Source organism: Macrobrachium rosenbergii, chromosome 3 (assembly GCF_040412425.1).
Source record: "Macrobrachium rosenbergii isolate ZJJX-2024 chromosome 3, ASM4041242v1, whole genome shotgun sequence".
Classification (NCBI taxonomy): domain Eukaryota; kingdom Metazoa; phylum Arthropoda; class Malacostraca; order Decapoda; family Palaemonidae; genus Macrobrachium; species Macrobrachium rosenbergii.
Window position 1 is genome coordinate 65,152,114 of NC_089743.1, and position 13,030 is coordinate 65,165,143.

At 32.7% G+C, this 13,030-nt stretch overlaps 1 protein-coding gene across 16 annotated transcripts in view; it reads right to left on the bottom strand.

Moving 5' to 3' along the window:
* The window catches only part of alpha-Catr (alpha-catenin related), a 771,880-nt gene that overhangs the window by 332,417 nt on the left and 426,433 nt on the right, over positions 1–13,030 (bottom strand). For 13 of the 16 annotated variants that reach the window (XR_010849226.1, XM_067081097.1, XM_067081080.1 and 10 more), the window contains exon 3: positions 10,914–10,955. The exons of the other annotated variants lie outside the window; for them this stretch is intronic. Coding sequence is in view for 12 of the 13 variants with exons in the window: in XM_067081097.1 (XP_066937198.1) it covers positions 10,914–10,955 (42 nt within the window). In the remaining variant the exon portion in view is untranslated. The remainder of the gene's footprint in view (positions 1–10,913; positions 10,956–13,030) is intronic. 16 annotated transcript variants of the gene reach the window in all.

Genomic DNA, 13,030 nt, shown 5'->3' on the forward strand with positions numbered 1-13,030 from the left:
TTTTTTTGCGAATATGCTTGTTAACATTTGATACTCCTGATATTCCTGTAAAACAAATTGCCTGTTATTTTTGTTAAAGAAGGAAGAACACAAAGTAAGAAATAAGCAAATGGGGTGTATGGAGCTGGAAATGTCACGGTCAGATGAGCGAAATTTACAAAAGGTCTTGGGTCTCGCTTTTGCCAAAGAAAAGGAAAAACAGTTCAGGCTGTAAACATATACTGGGCTGAAACATTATGACTTTTGGCCTAATTCGGAAAATAAATCAATAAATTTTGAAAATGTACCTATTAAGTCATCATGATTTTCTCCACGTCAGCGTAGTACGCGCTCTCTCTCTCTCTCTCTCCCTGTCTCTCTCTCTCTCTCTCTTCTTTACATACAAGATATGTGACACATGGAATAACTACCACCAGATGTTGTAAACTACAACAGTGTGGAGGAATTCCAGAAAAAACTAGACAAAAGCATTAGTGCACTGTGAATGAACAGTAAAACCTAGAGATAAGTGAGCACACGATGTCTCCTCGGATGGACTAATAAGTCTTTGAGACATCCTAATCCTTGTAACTCTCTCATACACACGCACACACACACAAACGTACCTTGTCACTTGAACCGCCAATAATACTTTTTCTCTTTTATCTACAAAAGAGGGAAAGGTCTAGATAACGTCTCATAAATATTCCGCCTAGCCTTTTAAATCAATAACTTTAAACACTGTGCCATTCTATATACCCTTTTCATTCAGGTAGTCGAGAACTGAAAGGAAATTAGGAAATAATACAATCTAAGAATTGCCTGAGTTGTTTATCTACATTTATACACACACACACAATGTGGTAATTAAGGAAAAATAACAAGCAATGCAAATGTCATCAAAACTGTAGTAATCGAAACAGCCCAATACCAAACATATTCTGATAACGATTATCAGCGCATACTAAAGAAACATGGAGAGAGAGAGAGAGAGAGAGAGAGAGAGAGAGAGAGAGAGAGAGAGAGAGAGAGAGAGAGAGAGAGAGAGAGACGTTATGAATGAATAAGGCGCTAAAAGCAAAGGAAAATTATTCAGAGAGAAGGCATGATTGATAATGCTGTATTTGGATCGATGCAGGAAATAGACATTAAAGATATAAGACGACCCACGGACAACATAAAGAGAGAGAGAGAGAGAGAGAGAGAGAGAGAGAGAATAATTGTCTTTATTTGGTCGGATTCCACTACTCTTTTTGTCTTATAAAGAAATACACGCAACTTCTCATCAGATTACTAAGAATTAGACGGGATTATATGTTGGACTAATAAGTTACTTCTGTTTATATCTATCTATCTGTCTATCTATCTATTTGTCAATCACTCTTTCCATATATATATATATATATATATATATATATATATATATATATATATATATATATATATATATATATATATATATATATATATATATATATATAGGGTGACTGACAAATAAATGATAGGTAGAGAGATAGATAGAATGATCGAAATATATAGATATATGTAGATATAAAACAGATGTGAGTTATTAGTTCGACATATAATTCCATCTAATTCTTAATAATCTGATGAGAAGTTGCGTGTAATTCTGTATAAGACAAAGAGTAGTGGAACCTGACTAAATAAAAAAAATAATTCTCTCTCTCTCTGTATATATATTTAAATGCATAAGCATATATGCGTATGTATTCATAAATATATACATACATAATAATTATATAATATTTTTATATATATACATGTATATATATATATAATGCTTATGTGTATGTGTATACATACACACATATACTTATACATATAAATATATATACAGAGAGAGAGAGAGAGAGAGAGAGAGAGAGAGAGAGAGAGAGAGAGAGAGAGAGAGAGAGACTGTGCTTGAATATGAAACTGTACGTTTACTAAGGGATTCAGAGCCGGTGAAACAAGGTTTTTCGGCAATACCTTTTTACCAAAGCATCGGATAAAGGTGAAAGTTGGCATTACCTCATTTTTGCAAGTATCTAGTACCTAAGTTCAATAGTTCTGGTACTTATCAGAGTTAAAGTGTGTTTCCTATGCCAAAGCCATCAAAATCGCAGGTAAGGGTTTTGAACACAATAATAACGTTAACCTATGACGTCATGAGGCTCCACCCACAGTGAAGAGAAGTTTACATTGGGGGAAAACGTCTCTTCACTGTGGCTCTGCCTACTTGCTGATGACGTATCCACTAATTAATATTAGTGCCCGTCCTAGGTTTCAGCGATATCACTGATGGCGAGCATTCTCAATAATTTTACTATTATTATTATTATTATTATTATTATTATTATTATTATTATTATTATTATTATTATTATTATTATTTTGAGGAGGTTTCATCGCAACTTTCACAGCAGTTGTTGGGACTAAGTTGTTAGCTTGGAATTCTTCCATTTTCTTGATATTCGTTTTGTTTCTACTTTACAGATAATTCAATTCCTGTAATTCATCCACATAATGAACCAGTCTATAGTTCATTTGTTAGGTCTACATCTATTCGGGGCGGGAATACAAAAAGACCATCCGTTTTGTTTTGCCTCAGGTTTCGACATTATAGCCTTCTATTTGCAGCAAGTCAGGACCGGTCACCAGAAGTAGAACTCAAATGAAAAGCAATGCTACCTCATTTCCCTCAATTGTTAGAGGTGTGAAGGTCAAAGCCACTGTTTTATTTCAGTTAATGTAACTCATTGCTATTTTTCTTTGTTTTTTTTATATCATACAGCACCCTAAACAGCGCTCGAATAGACTACTCGCTGCAAATAAAAGGTAATGGTAGGAGCCAAGATTCTGAGGGCAAGCTATTATTTACCTACTTAATATCAATCAAATGTAACACGATTTATATTGATACGCATGGAAATGAAAATATATTAGAATCAGTTTGAATGAGGAACATATTTTTATAATCATTGTGTTTTAATAAATATGTTTTAGATATATAGTACATGGTTTATTTACAAAATGTCTTCATCGTCACTCTCGAGGAAGAGGTCGGGATTGTCTAACAACAGCTCCTGCCCAAACTTCTGTGGTGGCCAAGTAACTATTACCCACTATAGAAAAGTTAAGTATACCTTAGTTTTACCAAACCACTGAGCTGATTAACAGCTCTCCTAGGGCTAGCCCGAAGGATTAGACTTATTTTACGTGGCTAAGAACCAATTGGTTACTTAGCAACGGGACCTATAGCTTATTGTGGAATCCGAACCACATTATAGTGAGAAATGAATTTCTATCACCAGAAATAAATTCCTCTAACTCTTCATCAGCCGGCCGGGGGAATTGAACTCCGGCCCATCGAGTGACAGTCCGCAGCTCTACAGGCTCACCCAACGAAGAGCTACCCACTATAGAAATAATTACCTATTCACGCTACTAGTAAATATTGCCACGGGTCTTCTCGCTTGTATACAAAGTGGCAAGCTGTAGCACAAATGCAGTCTTGCAACTACGGGGACAATTCCATATCCTGCTGGCCATTATCGAGTTTGCCGAAGCCTAGACTGTAAGCATATCCATTCACCGCCTACCTGGTGGTGGATGGGCAGAGCCTCATGACGTCATATTACGTTTACGTAACGAATTCTTTTAGGATCCTTGTCTGTGATTTTCTCGGTTCCGGCATCGGCGACTTCATTTTACTCTATAAATATCAAAACTATCGAACTTTACTTTCAAAAATAAGGTAGGGTTATAAATTATACACTTGCCAACTTTCACCTTTGTCCGATGCTTTGGTAAAAAGTTGTTGCCGAAAAACTGTTTCATCGGCTCTGAATCTCTTAGTAGGTCCGTAGAGTCTGTTGTTTCCCGGAAGCCGCTGCACGACAAAAAGCAATTGAGTTCTCTTTCATTTTGAGAGAACCCTTTCCTCCCCATTTCTCGAAAGTGTGTACTGCTGTCTCCGTTTTCCTTTTTTTTTTTTTTTAAACTGCCACTGACGCACAGATGTCAGTTCTGCAATATTCAGTTTTATAATTTTAATCACGATTATCTTTCTCTACTTTGATATGTTGTAATTAATCGTTCTCCTTAATCTTATCCACAATTGCTCTATCTCAGGTAATTCCGCATGGCTACGATGCACAGGTGTTAAACATTCAAATCCAAGGCCAATTTTAATGCGTTTCTAAAATTATTCTTTTTCATATAGATTAAAAATATATTTTTTCTCCTTTTATAATGAAGACTAAGTTACAAATTGTTGACTAAGATTAAATTAAAATTAGTCAGAGCTTTGCCACTTCAACGATATAAATTTCTATGGATGACCCAAGGACACAGAACCGATTTGAAGAGCCACTGATAATGTTATACATGAACTAACTGAACTGAATTGAATATAGAATTTAGACCAAAGGCCAAGCACTGGGACCTATGAGGTCATTCAGCGCTGAAATGGAAAATGACTGTAAAAGGTTTGAAAGGTATAATAGAAGGAAAAGCTCGCAATTGCACTAGGAATTAATTGCTAGGAGAGGGTGGACAGTAAGATGGAAGAAAGAGAATATGAAAGGAGGTACAGTAAAAGGAACGAAAGGGGTTGCAGCTAGGAACCTTTTACTGTACCTCCTTTCATATTCTCTTTCTTCCATCATGCGAAGAACCTTAAGTAATGCCTACAGTGCACCTGATTCCACATACTATAGACCTTGCTCATAATTACGTCAACTCTCCAAACGACTTTATCTCTTTAAATGTTCAAATGACTCTATTCCCCCAAAGACTCTATATCTTCAACTGACTCCCACCACTCCAATGACCCATTCATCTTTCCAATGTGTCCTATCCTCCAATTATTCCATCCTTTTGAGAAATGACTCCATTCTTTTCAATGACTCAGCTTCTTACACTCCTTCCAGTGGTCCCACGTCTTCCAAGAATTCCATTCAATCCAAGGACTCCAGCCACTCCAATGACCCATTCACATTTCCAATGACGCATCCCCTTCCAGTGAGTCCAACCCTTCAAATGTTCTATCAGTATAAGAATTGACACCATCCTTTTCAATGACTCCGTCTCTTACACTCCTTCCAACGACCCATCCTTTTCAATGACTCAGTCTATTACACCTCTTTCTATGACCCCACCTCTTCCAATGATCCCATCCAATCCAAGGACTCGGCCACTTCCAATGAGACGCAGGGAATGGGCGTCGCCCTCACCTACAATACATCTTCATTAACACGCGAATAAGTCTAATGAAAGAATAAATGGAGATGGAATTAAGGCCAGAGGCCGGGCATTACGGCCAACGAGGTCGTTCCAGTCCGCAATAAGTCTAATGGACTCGCGGCTGTATCATCAGCGGCGAATCTTGATAAGATTTTCATATATAACAAATGAATGCATACACATATCTATGTACATATAATATATAGTATATATATATATATATATATATATATATATATATATATATATATATATATATATATATATATATATATATATATATATATATGAATGAGTATGCGTTCCTGGATGTTAAAAAGGCTGAGATATATAGCGCTAAATTTTATACATTTGTTTGTATATATATTTATATATACATTAAAAACTTCATTGGTTGGTACACAAGCATAATGTGACACCAATGGTACACAAGCATAATGTGATTTGTGTGCACGTAGACTTAAAAGCACAATTATATAAAATAAAATGACAATACTTGTTAATAACATCGAATATACAATACTGTGCATATACACACTTAGAATCCTCAGAGCAAACATGCCTATTTAGATCTATGCCTGCAGCTAATATGTATGTTTGTGCATATACACAGGAATGTACTATTAAAAATCATACAGTACTCCAGTAATTTGTAACAAATAAAAAAAACATATAAATACATAAATAAACGATAAAAAAGATACGTAAATCTTTAACCTTACCTATGATAGTAACAAAAAAATAACACTGAAAAAACTCAGTACTGAAGAGTGGACACAAGTATAGGATTTCAACACACGAAACCAAACTGAGGTCGAGTGCCATCCTCTCTCTCTCTCTCTCTCTCTCTCTCTCTCTCTCTCTCTCTCTCTCTCTCTCTCTTCACGGCCTTAATACCTATCCCCTCCCGGCACTACCTGGATAAAAGTAATATATGGTTTTATTGATATCTATTTTAGGAGATCAACAGTAGCAGGGGTGAGAGGAAGGGGGTTAGGGGGGAGAAGGGGAGGAGAGGGGAAGGGGGAGTCAAGAGACAGGTAATGGAAAGGAGGAGCCAAGTTTAACGAGGATTAGGAAGGAAGAGAGAGAGAGAGAGAGAGAGAGAGAGAGAGAGAGAGAGAGAGAGAGAGAGAGAGAGAAGAGGTCAATGGGACTAATGGGTGAGAGTCAGTAAGGAGAAAATAGGTCAAGGACGTAATTTTTATAGGTCGAGACAAATGGACTGAATTAAAAAGCCTTCGGTACAAATGAGTGGTAATTATAAATAGAGTTACACATGCGAGCCGACAGATGTTATGATATATGTACATGTATATATACATACATACATACATACAAGTAGACATACGTATGATCCGACATATGTTATACATACTTACATACATACATCCATGCACACATACAAATATATAATATATATTTGTGTATATATAAATTATACACACACACATATATATATATATATATATATATATATATTACACTCATACATACTTATACATATATATTATATAAACATATATATGTATATATATAACTATATATAATATATATATATAAACACACACACTATTATATATATATATATATATATATATATATATATATATATATATATATATATATATATATTATACACATACACTGTATATACAGACAGATGGAAGATCGATACACAGAGAGAGAGAGAGAGAGAGAGAGAGAGAGAGAGAGAGAGAGAGAGAGAGAACGCTGAATTAATGAGAAATGCGTAATCTACGAGGGTTCAACTTTGTCATGGCTCCACGTGAGACAAAAACGGAAGACAGAAAAAAAAGTAGTGCATCTAATTAAAGCGGAGACAAAAAATGCAAATGGAGTCAGGGAAATATATAAATCAATGTCAAGGGTGTCGGAAGCCGAGTCCATCCAACAAAACTTTGGTAAAATGGAAATGAACTTATGCTATTCAACTAATTACCACTGTATCTCATATGTATGTATGTATGTATCAGTATGTATATATACAATATATATGTATATATATGTATATCTATATTTATATGTATATCTATATTTATATGTATGTATATATATATATATTTATATATATATATATATATATATATATTATTATATATATATATATATATATATATATATATATATATATATATATATATATATATATATATATATATATATATATATATATATATATATATGTGTGTGTGTGTGTGTGTGTTTGTGTGTAATTTCATCACAGATGAATAAACGTCCTTATGAACTGGAAGACTCACAGGAACGAGGAACAAAGGTCAATGCGGAACAAGCCGTATCGATTATAGGCCTCTCCGTCAGTTGGAGACGTCTTTTGAAAAACTGAGGCCTAAATTCACTTATGAATTTTCGAAATTTAACAAAAATTACTTAAAACTTTTCTAACGTTATAGCTAGTGTATCATAAGTTTACGGAAAATGAGTTAGCAATTTTTAAAGAACGTAAGTACTACAAAGTATTCACAAACATTTTACGTACTTGCAAACATGCGTAAGTCATTAAAAGGTCGCTGACCCTATCTCTTCAAACCAGGAAGAAGACGGTGCCATAGAAATACTGAAGGATCAAAAAGTCTTTTGTATTCGGCACTCAAGTGTATACAATTGTCCAACGCGACGAGGAGGCCTGTGTGTGTGTGTGTGTGTGTGTGTGACACACACACACAGAGAGAGAGATACATTCGTAAATTGTAAGATCCTCTTCCAGCCAAAATTATGAATGTTGATTTGGTTTTCCTAGTTCAGTTTCCCCTTATAAATGTTCTTCACGTATCTAAAAGATTGCTACACTTCCATTTCTTATCTAAGGATTAAAATATGGAATTGTTTTTAAAGCAAATTCCCAGAAAACAGCCATATAACTATGCTTATCTAGTCAAGGTATACACAATACAAAACATGTTTTACTGTATCACGAGTACCACATGATATTTCCATTGGCGTGAGCAACCAAATAAATTAGGAAAATACCTAAATAAACAAAATTTCAAAATTAAAACATTCGTGAAAAATGCAAGCGTTTCTGTATGTTATTTTAAAATCCGGTGATTCTTTTTCTTCTTGGGAGCGGGGGGGGGATGCGGCTTGTTGTTGTGAGTGCATGGTGGGCACCTTGGTGCATTATTCCCCTCGAGAAATGTTGGCATAATTAAAAACAGTAACGAACCTGGGAATTACAAATTTAAATGTCATTGGACGTAGCCTATGACAAAACCCAAAAACCCAAAACCCTAAAACAGGTAAGTGCATATGACAAAATAGCACAAGATGTTCAGGTAATTATTACAAACAGATCCCCAGAGAAGAATTTTCAAAATTCAAAATGGAAGAATAATTAATGATATGCTACATTTAAATCAAAATGACAAAGTTGCGTGGAAAGTTGAGTATGAGTACTAAGGGAAATTACGTTACAATCTGTGACGCAGTTGGAAAGCGAAACGACCAAATAAAATTTAAAAAGGTGATTGTATATTTGAGACAGTTTGTACGTGTAAATATATATAAATATAGACTATATCCTAGTTTATAAGCCTATATTTATATATATATATATATATATATATATATATATATATATATATATATAATATATATATATATATATATATATATATATATAAATATTATATATATAAATAGTCTAGGATAGAGTCTGTCTTTCCTTCAATATAAAAGGAAAATAAACCTTCCTATCTTGTCTGAGATAGAGTCTTCTTTTTCAATATAAAAGAAAATAAACCTCAAAATGGAATTTATTCCGATATCAGACATAAAACCAACAGTTGTGGTGCCCAGCTATCAGTTATAAATTCTCAGAAAATAATTAAAGAAGTGACTGATGTGGCAGTAAACAGTCATCAGAGAATACATGATTACAAAAGTCAAAATCTTTATACAACCAAAGCAAAATGGTAAGACGTTTAAATACTAAAGAATTTTTGAACGAATGTCAAAATAAAATATGAAATTAGACGAGAAAAAAAAATCCGTTTTCTACCGTGCTCTTACAAAAGAAAGGTAAAAATGAAGAAATAAAAAAAAAATACGACAGAAAATAGTACAGCGGGAGCGTGTTGTCATTCATCTTCCGACGCACACAAAAAACATAACCTTCTTTTGAAGAGGCGTAAGAAACACGGGCGTTTTCACCCCCAAGGTCCTCGTTGTAGAAACGCAAACACAAATACAAATATCTTTTGACTGCTCAGGGTCATAACCATTTACAAACTGTGCACGGTTAGGTGGAAACCAAAGAAATATTCGAAATTACACAAAAACAAGTTGGGGGGAAAAAACAGGAACATTCGGATATTACAAAATGTTGAAAATTACCACGATAAATAACAGGCATACGCGATGATTTAACAATGATAAATGACAGGCATACGCGATGTATTAAGAACGATAAATAGCACGCATGCAAGATAACATTGATAAATAACAGGCATACACGATAACTAAACCAGGATAAATGACAGACATACAAGGTGACTTAAGAATGATAAATAACAGGCATACAAGATGACTCAGCAATGATAAACAACAGCCATACAAGATGACTAAACAATAATAAATGTCAGGAATGCAAGATGACATAAAAACGATAACACGCACGCAAGATGACTTAACGATGATAAACAACTGCCATAAAAGATTACTAAATAATTATCAATATCAGGAATACAAGATGAGTTAAAAACGATAAATAACAGGGATACAAGATGACGTAACGATGTAAATAACTGGCATGCAAGATGACTTAGCAATGGTAAATAAAAGGAAAAAAGATGACTTAACAGACACGTTTACGCACCGAGGAATAAAGTGAATTGCATCATAACTCTGGCATACCATTAATCTTTGTCCACCCGGTGGAAAAAAATCAATGTTTTTTTTTCTCGAGGCCGTTTTCTTTCTTAATCACTAATGTCCCGTCTAAACATGATAAAGCGGATGTTGCTTATGACGCACATGAATATGGTTTGCACAGATTTGAATTATTATAAATTTTTACTTTACCCGTCCGCCCTTTCATACGCAAGAGTGAGTATATATATATATATACTATATATATATATATATATATATATATATATATATATATATATATATATATATATATAAGTTACATACACACTTTTATATGTGTGGGGTGTGTGCATTTATATATATATATATATATATATATATATATATATATATATATATATATATATATATATATATGTATATGTATACATACTACTGTACTATCTAGTTCGAATAAATATACAGGAATATACTAAGTTTTCCCAAACGTATAATACATAGCAGTGTGAGTATCCCATGCAAATCAAGAAAAATATATATGTATGTACATATATACAGTGTGTGTGTATATATATATATATATATATATATATATATATATATATATATATATATATATATATATATATATATATATATATATATATATATATATATATATATATAACTATATATATATATGGTCAAAAAACATTCTTCAGGTATCTATACTTGCATCTCTTACCAGCAGAGAAAGAATATTGTTTTTTCCTATTTCCTAAGTTGTGCAATGTTACAAATGAAAACCATTTGATTTTAATTAAAACAACAACAAAATTGTCAGGTAACTTTACCTTCCGACGACATTTTCTAAACGAGGATGTCCATCCACCTACCTGGAAGCAAAAATAGAAACAACATGAAAATGCATAACCATAAAACAGGGGCATTTTGATTTTTTTTTAAATATATATGAGAATATATGAAAAACTACCCTTTAAAGAAACATATAATAATGCTTATCTATATATATAATATATATATATATATATATATATATATATATATATATATATATATATATATATGTATATAAGTGTATATTATATATATATACACACACACATATACATATATACAGTATATATATAAATATATATTAATATACATATATATACATATATATATATATATATATATATATATATATATATATATATATATATATATATATATATATATATATATATATATATATATATATATATATATATATATATATATATATATATGCTTATATGTCACTAAATAGCAAACAATATATATACTGTGTATATAAATATATATATATATATATATATATATGAATATATATATATAAATATTATATGTATATATATAATATAAATATATATATATATATATATATATATATATGATATATATATATATATGAATACTGAGAAAAGCAAAAAGACTAGGTTGTTCAATCATTGATTGAATGCAGATGAAAAAATTACCATATGGAAGAAAAGATGATTAAGAATTTGGTATTGAGGAAATTTTACTTCAATAAAGCTGCAACACAATATAAGCAAATATCAGCTCTACCATTAAGAAATGCTTACACACACATATATACACACACACACACACACACACACATATATATATATATATATATATATATATATATATATATATATATATGTGTGTGTGTGTGTGTGTGTGTGTGTGTGTGTGTGTGTGTGTGTAACACACTTTAAAAAAGATATGGCAATAAATATCAGTGAACAACTTGCTATAAGATGTAAGATACAGCTTAGTGAGAAAGAATGCAATAAAATCTGACCACTGATTAGTTCATTTTTATCTCCATTACTTCATTATGATAACCTGAGAAAGTTATTAACAAGAGACATCAAATATGTTGAGAGAATGGAACGCAGCAAAATTTTTAGGGAAAACTACAAAATTTCGAGGGAGTTTAGCTCTACAAATTTTGTGGATAAAAAAAATGTTGATCGTTTTGTATGGATTTAATCACCCAGGCGGAGCTAAATTCAATTAGCTGTGGACACGATACGGCTACAAGCGCATAACGAAATTAGCATTTACAATTGCTTCGGCAAAATCACTGGAGAGCAGAATGCACGCGTTTTAGAAAATTCAGACTTCCAATGGCCAAACGCCTATTGGTTTTGGAAATAACGCAAGAGCTTCTGACCTCAGATTTTACACATAGACACACACACACACACACACACACACACACACACACACACACACACACACACACATATATATATATATATATATGTGTGTGTATATATATATATATATGTGTGTGTGTGTATCCTAGATGTGTTATCTTTGTAAAACCTAAGACATTGTATCTGGTAGGTGACTCTTATAGCATTAGAATGGTTGGTATAGGTTTAATGATTTCTGGCACTTTCGTCAAAACTCTTACTATCTCCTTCTGACATATTTCCCTAAGTTGTACTTCCACCAGCTACAATGGGAATTGACACAAAAGAGATGATCACAGTGATGACACACTCTTTCTAAAAGAGGGACTGTTAATGCCATTTTAAGGTGTTTGCTTTTGTATGTATTAAAGCTGTGTCCCATAACAAGGAATGTCTCAAAAGAAAGGAAGAGACAATGATCACCGTCATATTTACAGTTGAACCGAAATATAGCTGCTTCCACAACCTAAGGAGAGAGCTCAAAGCTCTCAGCTCAACAGCTCTCTGGTGTATTTTCTTTGAATGATGCCTAATACTGACAGCAGGTAGGCACACTGTAGCAGTTACTTTCAAAAGAGAGGAAAAACGTTTTCTCCAATGGCATGGTTGGTAAAGCTGCTAGACAATATGATATTTCTATCATTAACCGTCAGTTATACTGACAATATTTATAATACTAATGGAACAAGTAAAGGAGGCCCTTCTACCTTACGTTCCAA